This window comes from Cricetulus griseus, chromosome 4 (assembly GCF_003668045.3).
Source record: "Cricetulus griseus strain 17A/GY chromosome 4, alternate assembly CriGri-PICRH-1.0, whole genome shotgun sequence".
Classification (NCBI taxonomy): Eukaryota; Metazoa; Chordata; class Mammalia; order Rodentia; family Cricetidae; genus Cricetulus; species Cricetulus griseus.
The window spans coordinates 162,569,130-162,587,396 of record NC_048597.1 but is presented as its reverse complement, the minus strand read 5'-3'; the positions used below and the strand labels follow the sequence as shown (position 1 = coordinate 162,587,396).

At 40.6% G+C, this 18,267-nt stretch overlaps 1 protein-coding gene across 1 annotated transcript in view; it reads right to left on the bottom strand.

Annotated features, from left to right (window-relative positions):
- Alg9 (ALG9 alpha-1,2-mannosyltransferase) overlaps window positions 1-18,267 on the bottom strand; it is a 61,469-nt gene that overhangs the window by 26,613 nt on the left and 16,589 nt on the right. Inside the window, 8 exon segments of the mRNA XM_027412161.2 lie at window positions 2,646-2,775; window positions 5,218-5,365; window positions 6,138-6,267; window positions 8,075-8,229; window positions 10,188-10,310; window positions 14,954-15,059; window positions 15,208-15,295; window positions 17,429-17,564. Coding sequence (XP_027267962.1) covers window positions 2,646-2,775; window positions 5,218-5,365; window positions 6,138-6,267; window positions 8,075-8,229; window positions 10,188-10,310; window positions 14,954-15,059; window positions 15,208-15,295; window positions 17,429-17,564 — 1,016 coding nt within the window.

The following is an 18,267-nucleotide window of genomic DNA, read 5'->3' as shown; positions in this document are numbered from 1 at the left end:
GATAAGCATAGTGCTACAAGCTGTGTGTTGTGGCACACTCCTATAACCCCAACAATTCTGAGTTCCAAGTCAGGCTGGGCTACACAGCAAGACCCTGTCTCAAAAATGCAAACAAGAGCCAACATTATCAGCAGATAATGAACTTGCTGATAGGCCTGATGACCTGAGTTCAATACCTAAGACCCACATGGTGAAAGGAGAAAACCAACTCCCAAAAGTTGTCCTCTGACCTCTACATGGGCACATACAAACACAGAGTAAATTATATAGTGATGTAAAAAAATGTAAATGCAAACAAATGCACCACTAGTTGCCATGCTCTACAAAGACATACAGAACAGTGCTGTGTTGCTATATGAACTGTGACTGCTACCAAAAGAGACAAGCATGAGTGAAGGAAAGTGTGTGCTTCCATAAATTAGGCAAAGCTGTTTGGCTGTTACAGTCAGAATTCTGGCACTGCTTCTTAAGTAATTAAACATGACTAAAATCTTTAAAAGAGAATTGATATTTTTTGTTTCTATCTAAATGAACACATATACATATATATATATGTTCATATGTGTGCATATTTACGTGTGTGTGTGTGTGTGTGTGTGTGTGTGTGTGTGTAGAAAAAGTGAAAGGGCCAGCAAAGATTGCTCAGCAGCAAAGGTCCTGCTGTACAAGCCTGACAACATGGGCTCAAGTGCCAGAACCCATGTAAAGGTAGGTGAGGACTAACTGCACAAAGTCCTCTGAACTCCACATATTCCATTGTGAGCAATAAAAAAAAAAAAAAAAAAGCTTGAAAAGGTACAAGGAAAAAAAAAACATCAAAATAGTGATAGTGATGGTATCTAAGTAATGAAATGATTTTTTTGTTGTTGTTGCTGGCCATTGCTGTCATTATTCCACACATTGAATGTATATTGTTCTTACTGTCAGAGGAAAACAAATCTCTCTTTAAGTAGTTAGCTCCAAGAGATGAATCTCTAGTCCCAGCTCATACAGAATTAACAATAAGCCATTAAATGTTCCTACAGATTTCCAAAGGTCCAAAGAGAACAGCCTGGCTTTGAAAGGCACTTTTCCCACCACACAAGAAAACCCATTGAAGGAGCCGGGCGTTGGTGGCGCACGCCTTTAATCCCCAGCACTCAGGAGGTAGAGGCAGGCGGAGCTCTGTGAGTTCGAGGCCAGCCTGGTCTCCAGAGTGAGTGCCAGGATAGGCTCCAAAGCTACACAGAGAAACCCTGTCTCGAAAAGAAAAACAAAAAAAAAAAAAAAAAAGAAACCATTGAAGGGTGCAGCATGGGTTCAGTAGAAAACTCGTAACTGTAGGAATGTGGATAAGCACAGGGCTGGTACCAAACACCCTGTCCTTGCCTGTCCTTGCTTTTAACAGCTAGTATTTTGTGACTCCCACTGGTACTACAAAAAATCTCCCCCTCTGGAGTAAAGTTAAAGTAGAGTCACTTAATCAAGTATAGCAATATCTGAGAGCATGAAAACATGATCTAACCAAAGACAATTATTACAATTTTTTTAAGATTTATTATATGTATAACATTCTGCCTTTGTGTATGCCTGCATGCCTAAAGAGGGCACCAGATTTCATTATAGATAGTTGTGAGCCACCATGTGGTTGCTGGGAATTGAACTTAGGACCTCTGGAAGAGCAGTCAGTGCTCTTAACCTCTGAGCCATCTCTCCAACCCAACTACTATAAATTTTATATCCAATTTTGTCTCAACATTATTACCCCAATGGTGAAGATTCATTATCTAGGTCCCTAATCCATTCCCCAGTCATCACAAAGTTTCATTTCTCATGGTTTCAATAACCTTCACTGACAGAATATTCCAGAAACAAACAATTCATAAAGTGTTCAACTGCATGCTAAGTATCATAATAAAGTCTATCATGATGAAATCTCACAGTCCCACTTTATTCTGTCATCTTTATTTATCATTTATTCTATCACTTTAATTTTTATATTCATTATTTATTTATTTATTTGTGTGCATGTCAAAGAGGTGCACAGACTCACACAGGCACCACGTTATAAAGTTGGAGGACAACACACACCCTCACCACTGAGCCATCTCAAAGGCCAGCTCTCCCTCTTTTTAACCAGAGATCCTACCAGTATTAAATGTCAAATGCTATCTCTCAAAAGATTCGAATAAAATTCACATGACTACAGAGTTTATGAAGGCAAGTAGGCAGAAGATCGTGGCACTGCCAGGGATTGCTCCACGGGACTTACTATGAAACAGCCTTTCTGAGTGTGCCTATGCTAAAAGCAAAACATAGCAAAAGCTAGGTCAAAGGTAACCTGGTTACTTTGAAGGTCCCCACCAAGCATTTCACTAGACCAATGAATAATGAAAGTACTCAGAAAGACAGCTCAAGGTCTCTCAGACAAATCCAGCCTGCTCAAAACTTTTTAAGTTGAATGAATTATATGCTTTACATAGAAAATTAAGCAAGATGTTGAAAGGAATTATACCATTTACTCCTTCCACATACTTCAGCTTTCACTGAATGCTGAAAACCATTTTCTGAGATGCTCGTTTCATCAGTGCCCCAATGTAACATGCCTAGAGATCTGGTGTGACTTTTTCTCTAAGCAACAACAAGAGAAGATTGGCAGCCCTTACATATCTGGAAGGCTCCTCTTGGTTCTGGTCATTCATGTGAGCAGGAACAATCCGAGTGGCAAGTGGTCCCTCTGCAAAAGGCTTTGGTAGCTGACCTCTGAACTCTGATGGAATGAATTGAAGTTGCCAGCTGTCAGAAACACAAATGAGAAGAATGAGAAAAACATAAAGCAATCATATTGCTAAACAGACTTGAAACCAACAACCCTTTACCCTAGATCACGAGGAAAACATTTCACTTGAACAAAACACAATTTCTGCTAAAACTTCAACCAGGAAGCAGAGGCAGAGGTCACAAGTTGGTCTGAAATCATCAGGAAATTTACAACTAAAGGTCTCTCAGTTCCTTTACTCAGGTCTTGCTTCAAAACTTCCAACTAGACAGTCAATCACAGAACAAAGAGAGTGTCATCATGTTACTACCTACCACAGGAGCTAAAGCAGTAAAGCCAACTCATCAGGTGTACAGAAAAAATGCAAATGCACTAACACTAGGAGAATATATTTTAATCTGAATAATACTCATACAAAAGGCAAAGGCCTGAGTCAACATTTAAAAGACAAGTTTACGACTGATACAAAAATCTTCATTATGTAAAAACCAACAAAACAAAACAAAAAAACCTATATTACCGGGTAAGGAGTTCCAGAAGTCAGCAACATGAATTACTCATCTTGGCCAGACTTCTTTTTCACTTAAAACAGACCAAATTAAAAAACACACAAGCTCAGAATTTACTACATCTAACAGAGTGCAAAGGATACTGGTACATCTCAGTTATAGCTCACCCTACTGCCTATACATCAGTGTGGAAATTTATTGTTGAATAAAAAAAAAAAAAAAAAACTCCTTTCTAAATCCATTCTTGCCAGGGTCTCTACACCACTGTTAGAGATGTTTTGGTGTCAACTGCAGAGTGGGAAGTATGTGCCCTCAAGAAGAGGGGCCTGGACAATGTACTTGCTATGCAAGTATGAGGACCTGTGCCTGGAATTCCAACATCCAAATAAAAGCTGGGTATGGCAATATTCACCTGTAACCCCAGCACAGCACAGAAGAGACACACAGGAAGATTCTGGAGGGCTTGCTAGTTGAAACCCTGAGCTCTGGGTATAGCAAGGAGAGAAACCGTATCTCAAAAAAAAAAGTGGAGTTGTGCATAGTGGCACCCATCCTTAATCCTAGGACTCAGAGGCAGAGGCAGGTGGATCTCAGTGAGTTAAGAGGCCAGCCTGGTCTATGTAGCCCTGACTACATAGTGAGACCTTGGCTCAAAAACAAAAATAAAGCAAATAAGGCAAAGAGCAATAGAAGATGATACATGACATCCACCTCTGGCCTCTACACATGAACATGCAAGAGTGTGAGTTACTAGCAGAAGCCTAGGGACAAACCACTTTCACAAAGCCTTACAAAGCTGTGACTAGAAGTGCAAAGCACATACCTAGAGAGACCTGTTTATGAAAAAAGAGGCAGACACACAGTGCAGATTCCGTAGCACTCTAGGAAGATAAACTATTCAGTAATTTCTGCAAAAACTCCAAAGCAGGCCAGGAAGACAGTCCGGTTGGTAAGAGTCTGATTTCAATTCCCAAACCCACATGAAAAAGCCAGGTGTGATAGCTGGGGAGGCAGAAACAGGAAGATCCCAGGGGCTTGCTTTTGGCCCTAGCCTAACTAGCAAGTCCTGGGTCATGAGAGACCCTGTTGAGGCAGGGCAGACATGCCTGAGGAATGACACCCAAAGCTGACCTCTGGCCTCCACACTTACACATAGGTGCATGTATCCCAAATATAGACACATATACATACATCCCGAAAGAAAAAAACTTAAACCCTCCAAAACAAATAAACCCTAACACAATCTTGCCATAGAACTGCTACTTTTTGATATAAATTTCTGGGAAATGGGGCTCAAGAGATAGCTCAAAAGTTAAGAGCATTTACTATTCCTGCAGAGAACCCGAGTTCAGTTTCCAGCCCCAACATGGAAGCAAACTACTGTCTTTAACTCCAGTTTCAGAGGATCTGATGCTCTATTGTGGCCTAGTTGTGTGCAGGCTATGCATGTGGTACACATAAATACATGCAAGCAAAACACTCATGCATGCAAGAAATAAAAATAAGTAAATCTTTAAAAAAAAAATAAAATGCTGAGAATTAGGGACTGGAGAGATGGGTTAGTGGTTAAGAACGCAATGTGTGCAAGTCTGAGGGCCAGAGTTCAGATGCCAGCACCTACATTAACACACCAGACATCCCATGCACACCTGTAACCTCAGCACTGAGGCCAGCAGAGACAAGAGGATCCCACTGGGGCTTACTGAGTGGGACCCAGCCTAGCTGGAAAAAAAAAAAGGAGGCAGCAAGCTCCAGGTACAGGGAGAGACTCTGCCTCAAAGGAACAGGCAGAGAGTGATACAAGAGGACACTCTATGCCCACCTCTGACATTTTTGTGTACACACACACACACACACACACACACACACACACACACACACACACGTATCACCAAGCCCACATATACCCTCCACACACACAGTAAGACTATGAATTAAAGGGCAACTTACTTATCAGGCAGAAGGAAGCTACTGGGGAATCGATACCATTCTTTTCCCACACAAACATTCACAGGCCTGCCTTCTGGGACAGTGTGGATGGTTGGGTCTGTGGCAATTCGGTAAAATTCTGGATACAAATCAAGGGGCCCATGATATCCTAAAAAGGGAGAAGAGTTTGGGAAAGCCAAAGATGAGGTTCTAGCTTTTAATTATAATTCATTAATATCCCACTATAATCCACATGAAATTTATAAGACTATGAAAGCACACAGCAGCTCAGTGGGAAACCTGCTCTACCAGCAGGTTCTCTCTTGGTGGGACAACCACCACAGTGGAGGCCTTATTTGTCAAATGTAACCTGCTTTCTTGTTCTTTGACCACTTTACCCTCTAAATTTTCTATTCTTTGGGTATATTTTACTATTATGACCCCAATAATGGTTATTAGGAAATATTTAACCATGAGAACTTAGCTCCAATTTGCATAATATATTTAGGCTTCATTACATTAGTAGCAGCCATTAAAAAGGAGGGAAAAAAGCTGGAGAGATGGCTCGGCAGTTAAAAGTACTGGCTGCTCTTCCAGAGATCCCAGGTTCAATTCCCAGCAACCACATGGCCGCTCACAATTGTCTGTAATTCCAGTTCCAGGGAATTCAATGCCCTCTTCTTGTCTCCACAGGCATCAGATACCCATTTGGTACTTATGCATTCTGACAAAATACCTATTTCACACAAAAATTTTTAACTTAAAAAGGGGGGGGGATCAATGCTATTGGAGGGGGAAATGTGTAATGACATGAAGATCTAGCAATCTCCTTTCAGTCCTGAGCCACACCTCCACCCAACATAAGCCAACCACATGCTACAAGTAAACCTGAAAGTGAAGTTCTTTGTGAGTGTGGGTTAAGGCACTCCCAGAATGTCTACCTCTGAACAGAGCCACAGAGCGAGAGAATGACAAGAGCCCAAACAGGAAGACTGTTCCTAATGCCAGCCAGCTGGATGTCACAGTGTAATGCTCCAGGCGATATCGTTGAAATACAAAGTGATAACATTTCTAGAAAGAAAGGCAACTGTATTAATAAAAAAGATGCACAGCATCACAAAAACAATATACACAGCCACACGCCATCACAGAAACACTGGGGATGCAGAACAAGGAGTGTGAGGTACCTCTCATACCCTTATAAGAATGTGGAAACACTTGGTGTGGTACCCATTCCAAATTCAAAGACCAAACTCAACTCTCCTACTGCTGTCTGCAGGTCTGTTTAGCCAGCCAACTTTACAAAAATGAACTCTAGTATCAGAGGAAAATAATGTGTGTATTTTTGCTGGTGCATAAAGTTCTCATGTTTTTTCCTTTTTGGCTTTTCAAGACAGGATTTTACTCTGCATCCCCCCCAGTAGTTTGCAAGGTTCTTGCTTCTACCCCTCAAGTATAGGACCATAGATGTAAGCCCCAACACTAGCAACTTAATTTGAAATATCTGAATAAAATCAGTATTTTAGATATGACAATATTATGACAAAGGTTAAAATTATAAAGCTACATGCATGCCTATTATCATAATAAACTTGATACATATGATGCAAAAGTATAAGGTGTCTTGATAGAAGATGAAATGTTTTCAGCAATTTCTAAATTATCTCACATGAAGTTATACTTTCACAAATAATCTTTTAAAAATATCACCCTGATGGGCATGGTGGCACACACCATTAATCCCAGAACTAGGGAGGTATAGGCAAATGGGTCTCTGGAGTCCAAAGCCAACCTGGTCTACATACCAAGACTACACAGTGAGACCCCCATCTCAAAAGAAAATTTATATAAGTTTTATACATATATATACAAATGTAATATGTAATATATATAACCATATAATACATATTATGTATATTTACTATATATAATACCACCCTAACATAGACAAGCCTTAAAACATTATACCACGTGAAAGAGGCCAGTCATAAAAGAGCACATATTTGAAGATTTCATTCACATGGGATGTACAGAATAGACAAATTTATATACAAAGGAGATTAGTGATAGTGTACTGAGAAATACCATAACAAAGGGTTGGGGGTAATAGGTAAAGAGCATGGGACTTTTGAGGTGATAAAAATGTCCTAAACTGCAAACATCTGCAAATATGCTAAAGCCACTAAGTTAAACACTTGAAAAACTGAACTCATAGTTTTGAGTTCTCACTTAATAAATCTGTTAAAAACAAAAAACTATCACCTTATTTTTTTCTTTCCCTGACAATTGCAAATGACAGCAAGAGCAAGAGAGGGCCTCGAAATGTTGAGACCACAAACACAGAGATAATCTAACAAATGTAAGATTAACTCTGCAGGAGAATTGGCCTGGACAAGCTTTAAATCAGGATTATAAACTGTCCCAACATTGCCAATTGTCTGATATAATACCAAAATCTTGATCTAATAGTTGTAGCACACACATTGTGTTTAGTCTGACCCAGTGTCACCATATATAGTGGCCTATATGTTAAGTTAAAGTGTGTTAGGAAACGGATCCTGTTGACAGGAGACAAATGAACATTATAAACATGATCAGCAAATAGTGAGATGTGTCCTTATCAATACATAAAGCTTTCAGAGTATGATCTGCAGCAGGTTTTATGTTATAGCTAGAGGTGCACTCTGTAATTTATCTATAAGGGTTTTTGCTGTTGCTACTGTTGATTGAGACAGGCTAGTGCTGGCTGGCCTGGGGATCACTATGGAGACCAGCTGGCCTGGAGCTCACAGACATCTACCTGCACTTAAAAGTTTTACAAGCATTCATGTAATAAATAAACCAAAAAGAGGCAGACAATCGTTTCCCTGAAACTCACCTGAAGTGCAGAAAGAGCAACAGCGCCACAGAGACATATAAGTGGATATACTGGGAAAAGAAACCGTTCCTCTTTGTGAGGTTGGATGAAGAAAATTATAAACCAAATATACATTGGTGCCAAGGTAAGCCAATATGGATGTCCTAAATTCTGAACTGCAAGACAAAATAACATGCCTCTGTCATTATATGAAAACCAAACAATATGTTTTATTTCAAAGTTCTTTTAAATTTAAATTTGATACCATGAGGACATCCCATAAAATATCTCAACTTAGGAATTTACCCTCATTCTAACATTATGGAGACACCAAACAGAAAGGAACATACTCTTGAGTTCTTTCAAGAGATCCAAAGCTTAGAGGGAGGTACGATAGTTAAAACACAAGGGAAAGAGCTTAATAAATTCTAGTTGGGTAAAGAAAAAAACCATATTCTCTGTAATGTGTCCTGCCACTAAGAGTAAAGATTCCCCAAATTAACCAAATACACTTCGAGTAGTAATCCTTTTATCCACACGACAGTGGGTTTGTTAAAATAGGCATAGATAAAAAGAAAAATCAGTTCAATTCTTGAACCCTATTCTATTCATAAAGCCCCAATCCAGCTGCTATGCTTTGTTCTGTTGTTCAAACTGGCACCAACTGCCTCGTTTTCTGGAATGCTAGGATTACAGGAGTATTACCATGTTCAGCTGACAGTGTTCAAAGCAAACATAAAATATTCTAAAAGGAAGTTTCCTGGTTACATTTTCTCTCTTTATAATCCGCATCTACTCTGAATCACAAAATTGGAACCAGCATGTACTTAAAGGATTTGAAAGAGTGAAAGGAACATAGGAACACAGCCCCAACCACCTGCTGGAGAGTTCTTGCCATTACAAGAGCACTGAGAAAAAGGCAATCATGCTGGCTTGGCATTATTGACAATGATGGAGGTACATACAAAATTCTGGCAAGAGGTGGACAGACAGCACCCCCTGGTGTTCATTATGTCTACAGCGTGACAGCCAAAAGCCCTCCCAGCTGTCTGATTTAGCTTGCTACACCAGTGGTCCAACTACAGAACTCTTTGGAAGTAAGTACTCCTGACCCCGGGCCAATGAGATGGCTCAGTGGGTAAAACGATTTTCCCTGCCATATAAACTTGACAACCTGATCCCACAATGGAGAACTGCCCCCTAAAAGTTTTCCTCTGGCCTCCACAATGCACACACCCACACACAAACAAATCATTGTCTAAGTCTTTTTAAATGAGTGAAGATCCCCTCACTGTCTAGACAATACATGCTGTATAAACTATTAACAAGAAAAGCTGAATGGGTGAGAAGGAAAGATCAATCATATGGCATGCAAATCCAGCTAAATCTTTCCAAATCTCTCATGAATTTCTGCTCATCCGTCTTCCATAGTGCAGGCACCAGATATAGCCAGCTCCACCACTTGAGAAAACAGCAGCTGTGTAACATAGGGTCAGAGAAGCAACATGAGTGCCACACAGCAGAGGGAGCCGGGAGCAAGTCCAAAGCAGCTAAGCAGCTGCTTCAATTCCAGCTTCAGAGTGCTTGCTTGCAGCATGGGTCACTGTAAACAATCACCGAGATGCCTCTACAAGGCGGATGGTGTAAACAGGCTGCTCTCCTGAGCTTTTCCAAATGTCTCTGCTTTCCTCATAATGGTAAAAATCACACTAACCTCCTTCCCTTCAGGAAGTGGTTCTCAAACTTCCTAACGCTGTGACCCTTTAATATAGTTCCTCAAGTTGAGGTGACATCCCCCCACAACCATAAAATTATTTCACTGCTACTTCATAATTGTAAATTTGCTACTGTTTACGAATCATAATGTAAGTACCTGATAGTCCACCCCAAGGAATCGCAACCCACAAGTTGAGAACTGCTGCCTTAAGAGGATACAAAGCTCCATCTTGTTCAATTAAAACAATTAACCAAACCTTAACATGGGTTTAAATGACCTACAAATACAGACTGAAATCTCAGTTATTCAACCATTTCTATAGAGAGAAAATGGAGACTAAGCAGTTTTTTCACTTACTATTTAACCTGTTACTTGCCTTCTCCTCCCCAAACCTACCATATATCTTAAACCACTCACCATGGAATCTCTGCAGCAGGTACTCCATGAGAAAAGTCAGTGGCAAGACCAGAAGAGCCAAAGCAAAGGCAACATTGAAATTCAGAAATCCATTGATTAAGTAGAAATACCATGGTTCAGTACCTGAGGGAGACAAGCGATAGGAGATCATTAGTGATGCCTTCCACACCTGTTACAGTATTTGACCCTTACTGTCTTCTGCCCAAGAAACACTGCAATCCAGCACTCAACTAAACACAAACCCACAAGCATATGCTTTCTTTAGTGCTCAGCCACACAGAGAAGCACAGAGCCAAAGACAGGAAACAGAGACAGGTTAGGATACTTTGGATGGGAATTACTGTGTTTTAATTATTTCCATTTATTCCTATCAGTAGGAATTTAGTCTATCTTCCCTACCATAGAAGATGCAGAATTCCTCTCCTCTAGAGGATGTAGTCATTTTGTGACACTGCACTGCTCAGCCCTCACCAGGCACTCATCCTGCAAGAGCTTTGATACTGAACTCCTAGCCTCCAGGAGAAAGACATTTCTGTTCATAAATTACCCCATCTTAAGACAACACCAACAAACTCAAACAAATTTACTGTACCTTCTCCAAATGTCATGCCCAAATGAGACAAACACTTTCTAGTATTTAGTAGCTTAGGAGCACAGAGCACATGATGCTAAAAAACCTAAAACACCACTTGAATTTAACTGCCGTTTCAATACTCTGCAGACCAATAACAGATAAACTTGCTTGGAGCTACGAAGCCCCTTGAAAAGTTTAACTTCTATTTTATAGTCACACACATAAGGCACCATGCATTTCATAAAAAGGCAGTAACCCAGGGCTGGGGCTAGGGATATAGTTCAGTGGTAGAACACTTGCCTAGCATTCATGAAGCCCTGGGTTCAGTGTTCAGTAGAGCCAGATACATGCACATGTGTGCGTGCGTGTGTGCGTATAACATAACGGTATGTTTTAATAAAAAACAGCAGCTTAGCATGGTTGTTTCTTTATGTGTTTTTTATGTGTATATATGTGTGTAGGTGCCCACAGAGGCCAAAAGAGGACATCAGATCCCCTAGAACAATGGTTCTTAACCTGGAGGTTGAAGGACCCTTTCACAGAGGTTGTATACTAGATATCCTATATATCAGATGTTTCCATTATGATTCATAACAGTAGAAAAATCAGTTAGAAGTGCTAATGAAAATAATGGTTAGGAGTCACCACAACATGAAGAACTGTATTAAAGAGACACAGCATTAGAAAGGTTGAGAACTACTGCTCTAGAGCTGTAGATACAGGTGTGTAAGCTGCCTGACATGGTACCAGGAACCAAACCTGGGTCCCCTACAAGGACAGCAGACCCTCTTAACCACTGAGCCATCTTTCCAGCCTCCCCAGGTTCCCTCCCCCATTATAATCAGAGACCCAGGTCTTGCTCAGAAGTCAAAGGATAAAGAATGAAGCAAAAATGGTTGAAACACAAGTCTCACTCACACTAGCTTTTATTCTATAACTCAAGATCCTTAAACCTGAAAGATAAATAGTTCCCTTCCCTGAACATTTATACATTTTCTCATCTGCTTTTCCCTCTGTGTGATTAACTTCAATCAGGCAGTGAATGACACATGCAGGTTTTAATCAGTGTGTGCTGTGACATCTGCCTTGCACCATAGCAATTGCCAGCAATCAGCATTGCTCAAAGGGTAATCAAGTGGCAGAGGAAGAGTCAGAAAAACCTGACTCTTTTGTAGCTTGCACAGCAAAATCAGGCTAGAAACTAAAGTCATAATGCTAGAGACACTTAGAGGAGTAAGAAGGAAGTGAGTCCATGAAGAAAGGGCCCAGGTTCAATTGTGTGTTACCTCCGGGAAAAGCGCATTCCTATTCAAAGACAATTAAACCGTTAGGGACGGAAGTTCTGTCACAAGCCACTCATTCAGAAAATCTTTCATCTTTCTTCTTTTTTTCTCATTTAATGTTGTAGAAAACCTCTGAATGGCTACATTTTCAAGATAGAAAACTGTCTTCTCTGGGTTTTAATTAGTGACTTTAGCTAGTGACTTCACAGCATCAAAGCATCCACAATGCTGGTCCCAGAGACTGAGCCAACTGACAGCCAACAAGCATTTTAAAGTGATTTATATATATTATTGTTATTTGGTATCAAGAAAAATTCCAAGGCAGCACTCTATCAGGACCAACCAAAGCAGTTCTAAGACTAACATTAATGAGGGTTCTAACTAATAATCTAGAAATCAATCATTTCTTCTTGACAACTTCTTATTGGAAACCTACAATGCACAATGAGTTCCAACTCAAAGCTAACATAGTATTCTCTCTGCAGGAGGCATCTAAACGACGAGAAGCTAACACTCCTAAAGAATGGAAATCAATTCAGTCCTCACCTCCAGAAAAAAGAACAAAAACTCTGAAAACCAAGAATGGAAATCAGACTTTTAAATAATTTGTCACCAATTGTGGTGGCACATTGCTGAAGGAGGCAGGAGGATCACAAGTTCAAGGCCAGTCTGGGTTACAGAGTGAGTTCCAAGACAGAGAAACCCTGGTTTGAAAAGGAAAACAAAAAATAATTGTCAAGTTCAAATTCTGATCAGAGTAGAATTTGTGTTCTTGGGATACTTCTATACTTACTTACTTAAGGCCAGCTACCTACAGCAATACACAATCGCTTTCATGGCTGGTGAGACAATCCCCACAAAGCTTTTGCCACTACTCCGAGAGTGACCAATACTCTACATCCAAAATAGCAAAACTAAATTGATTAAAATTAAAGCAGATTTACGAAGTGACACAAAACTCTAAGGACTCTTCTCAGCACACAGTATGTGAAGTGAATAAGACACCAACATCCAAGGCAAGACTGGACACAGCTCTACTACATCCCTAAACCCACTGCAGGGTCCTTGACCAACCAACCCACTATTGACCAGGAACATCAGAGAGGCCCTTTCCTCTCCACTTTCCCTACTAGCCTGATTATCTCTAGAGCCTCTAAAGGGCTACAAAAATGCATCAGTTTCATATATTCTTTAAAAAGTTTAATAAGCAGTCAGACTACCCAGAATATAATGGCCCATTTATGGAAGTGGAGAAGCCAGTTTTTCAAAATTAACCCATTCACCTATAAAGAATGGATATATTTCCAATTGGGTACATGTAAATCAATTTTCACCACGAAGTCTGTACTGTAGTGAAATGAAATCCTATAAATAAACCAAACTAAGGGGCAATTTAAAACATGCAAACTTTCCCTTGCTGAAGGGAGACACCTAGAGGCTCCCAAAGCAAGCTACTGGTTTAACTGGCCAAGCCGCCAAACAAATACTGGACATGGATGCTGACCTGGACCTAGACATAATATCAGCCTGATTCCCAGCAAAGCCAGGACATTCAAATATAGAGAATGCCCTGGAGATACCTTGACGGTTGAAAAAGGAACTACACTAATTCCAAGGGTGAAATTTGCTCATATTTACTGGCTTGGCTGATCTAGAAAAACCTCTACACATCCTTCTGGAACTACCCTACTCAAATGCACTCAGGGGTCAAATAAAACTAGAGTGGAGTGGGTGGGTAAGAGATGGAGGTACCCAGGTACCTGGGGACTATATCCCAGAGGAATTACAGACATTTAGTTTCTCTTAAAGTGGCCAATCTACTCATTCTCTCCTGCTGACTCTAGTCTCATGTGCTCACTCTGTAGATCTTCCAAACTTTCTTTCCAAAAAAAAAAAAAAAAAAAAAAAAAAACTAACATTAAATGTGTATGTATAGAGAACATATGTAGGGATATACTCCTAAAAGTTAACACTACATGGAGATGGGGCTATGTATTTATTCTCTTTTTATTATTATATTCATTTTCTGATAATAGAAGTTTGGGTTTTGTTGTTGTTGGTTTGTATTTGTTTTGTTGTTGTTTGTTTTTGAGATTTGGTTTCTCTATGTAAAAACCATGGCCCGACTGCCCTGGAACTCACTCTGTAGACCAAGTTGGCCTCAAACTCAGAGATCTGTCTGCCTCTGCCTCTGCCTCCCAAGTGCTGGGATTAAAGGCGTGAGCCACCACACCCGGCTGTTGTTTTTTAAGATGGGGGTCTCATGTAGCCCAAGCTGGCCTCAAACTTGCTATGTAGCTAGCCTCCAACTGCTACTCCTGCTTCCATCTCCCAGTACTGGAATTATAGGCATGCACCACCATGATCACTTCAAGAGTAGTTTATGATTAAAAAAATTTAAAAGCATCAAAACCATAGCATAAGACAGGCATTGATGGTCAAGCCTGCAGTTTTGTCGTTTTGTCACTTGGGAAGCTGAGTCAGGAGGATTGCTACAAGTTTGAGGCTAGGTTTGACTACAAAGTGACACCATGCATAGCCAACACTCCTTAAAGCTCTCTAAGTCTGTATCTGGGGATAATGTTCAACAGCACAAAGGGTCAGTGCTAACCACACACTCCAGTCAAGGAGACACTGGGCTATGTTATCACTGCACTACAGTCAAAAGCTTTGTGTTAGGTAGAAAATGACACAGCGCAAACTGCCACATTTGGCCAGTGCAGTACTAGAATGGAGAAGGAGGATCAGGAGTTCAAGGCCAATTAGGACTACACCTGAACCACATAGGGAAGGAGGTGGGAGGGAGGGATATAGTTGAAGAAATGAGAAAACTGGATTAAAATCGTGAAGCTCAGGTAAATAAAGTTGTTTTCTACTTTTTCCTCAAATTTTCTAAAGTCTTACATTACCATAAAGATCAGGCCCATGAGAAGTGAAGACATTATACAGAACAATGTTGAGAGGCGCAATCACCAACTTCCCGTAATAGTAGCTGTCAATGACCACCACGGGCACCTAAAGTAAAAGAAAAACATCAGATGTAGCTTTCAAAATGCTACTGGAAAAACTTCACAATGAAAAATAACATGAACTCCTGATGTTTGCTTCCCTGCATCAGAAACTACTTAGAACACGAGAGTGAAACAAGAAAAAGGAAACTCACCAGGAAGAGAATTAGGGCCACCAGTGACCAATGAAAGAAACTCTTCCATCTGTGTTTCATGGCCAGTGAGTCAAAGGCGATGGGTAAACTATTCAATAGAGAAACACAGTAAGGCATGCATTAGTAAAGCACTAAACACTCGGGACAGAGCCACACACACCTACGCTGAGCAGAGAAGCAAACCGCTTGCCCAGGAGCACAGAAGAAAGGAAGCTGGTATGTGACAAGATGTCTTCTCAAAAATAGGCTAGATGTTTGCCACAGATGGACAAGAAACAGACACTATGCTGCTGGACCATCTTGACACTGACCTACATGTACTAGACATGTAAGACATATTCATTATAAACTCATGTACACTGTTACCCCACACCTACCTGACAAATACTGACCTTTCCCTTCTGAAATTAACTAACATTTTACTATGTATCTTTAACTTGTAAATAACTAAATTTTCATGTGTGTGGGTCTGCCGGTACATACACCATGGCGTTTGTGGAGGTCAGAGAATAAATTACTCTGAGGAGTCAGTTCTGACCCTTCCACATGTATGTGGATCACAGGGATCAAACTCAGATCTCCAGATTTGTACAGCCAGTATCTTTTTGCTGAGAAAACGCTCCCTCAGTGGATCTCCACCATAGTTTTTTGAGGGAGGGTCAGCCACTGACCCTAGAGCTTATTAGTTCAGCGAGACCAGTGAGCTCTAGGAACTCTTCAGTGTCTACCCCAGCCCTGGGATTTCAGAAGCACCACACCTGCCTTTAAGTGGATGCTAGGGATTGAACCTGAGTCCTCAGGCAAATCTCCCCATTCTCCAAGAATCCTTTTCACCTCAATAAACCTGCTCTTTATTTGTTGCTGTGGTGAGGTCCTACACATTCTAGGCAAACATTTTACTACTGCACTATACCCTATAGATACTTTCAAATATATGAAATTTTATATTTTAAATAACATAAACAACAACTATGAAGGTTGAAATTTTAATTATGTGTATAATATGTATTATACATGTGAGCACTGGTGCCAGGAAAGTCCAGAAGATTCCCTGGAACTATGGTTACAGGCAGTTGTGAGACACCCAACATGGACGCTGGGAACCAAATTCAGGTTCTCTACAAGAGCAGCATGTGATCTTAATCACTGAACCAATTCTCTAGTATAGTCAAGAAGTTAAGGCAGCACACACTAGGAAAGAAGTAGTAGAAACAAAGAGTGTGGAAGACAGTGGACACCACTGAACTGGGGAAGACACTGGAGCAAGAAAAGGGAAGGGATGCAGGAGAAATGCTTTAGTGATTAAGAGCACAGGTTGCTCTTCCAGAGACCCCACCTGGCAGTTCAGTTCCAGAGGATCTGACGTCCTTTTCTAGCCTGCAGGAATACTGCAGACATGTGGCACACAGACATACATGCACCCTTGCACTTTTTTTTTTTTTTTAAAGAAAAGGACAAAAGGAAACATTTCAATTCTGGGTGACAAGGAAAATATGCAGCAAAGAATAGAGTAGTGTGAGAAAACAGCAAGCTTTAGAAGAAAAAGGAAGGGGATTAGCAGGAGAGGGAGGGGACAACCCAGTGAACACAGAGGGATATGGCTGAAATGCACTGCATACATGAAAATGTCATAGTGAAACCCAGTATGTACAACTAACACATGCTAGTAAAAGCTCTCTAAAAAGCAAGCATAATTTTAGAGGCAAATTACCTCAAATCTTACTGTCTATATTCTCATTTATAAAATACTAATTATTGCTGGTGGTGGTGCAAGCCTTTCATCCCAGCACTTGGGAAGCAGAGGCAGGTGGATCTCTGTGAATTCAAGGCCAGTCTGGTCTAGAGATCAAGTTCCAGGACAGCAAGAACTACACAGAGAAACCCTGTCTCAATAAAACAAACACCCCCCACACACACACACATTAAAAAAAAAAAAAGAAAGAAAAAGAAAAAAGAAAAGAAAAACTAATCATTATACATAGTTGTAAAATTTAGAAATAAAATTTGTGAAGGGTTTGGTAATGCTAGTAATGCCTAGCATTCAGCAGGAGCTAAGTAGTCATTACTCTCATTAGAATAAATCACATAAAAAAACAATATGCTTTTGTTCCCAGAGTCTTCATCAGTCAAACTGATTCCTTTAACTTTAACTGCTGGCTGGACAACATTAGAATTGACAAGATGTCTGGTGACCTACAGAAGAATAACTTAAGTTTCTTACCCAAGGGCTGCACTGAATGGCCACCCTAAGATAGCCCCAGCTGCTACTCCCAGCACAGCAATGGGGGTCTTGTCCATATACCATCCAGTCATGGCGATCAATGTAGTGTACATGCAGAAGCTGCTAGGAAGGAATGCTACAAGAGTAAAGAAATGAAAAAGAAACAAAAGTCTGAGATTAGATGCTGACTCTTAAAAATTCACCTGCACAGCAAAATGCCAATAATTATGAAGCTATTTTTGGAAAACACTATTAGAAACAAGCAGTAATGCAGCTGGAGTTTCTCTTGTCCCACCAGGTCCCACCACTTCAGCCCCAAATAAACACATGGACACTATGCTGATTATAAAACTGTTGGCCGATGGCTAGGGCTTCTTATTGGCTAGCTCTGTCTTAATTATTAAGCCATTTCTATATCTATGTATTCCCATGAGGTCTTGTCTTACTGGAGAATGTCCGGACCTATTACTCCTTTGCCAGCTACATGACATCTCTCTCTGCCTACCTTTCCCAGAATTCTCCTCGTCTCCTAGTTCTCCCTATCTTCCTGCCTCTATTGGCCAAACAGTATTTCATTTATCAACCAATAAGAGAAACATATAAACAGAAGGACATCCCCCATCACAGTAAGGCTAGCGACATGACTCAGTTGATAGAGTGCTTGCCTAAAATGCACAAAGCCCTGGGTTCAATTCCTAGGACCACAAAAAACTGGGTATAGTGGCACACGCCTATAATCCCAGCCCTCGGGAGGTAGATACAAGATGATCAGAAGTTCAAGGGCATCTCCAGTTATGTGGCAAGCTTGAGGACACAAGAGACGCTGTCTTGGGCCATGA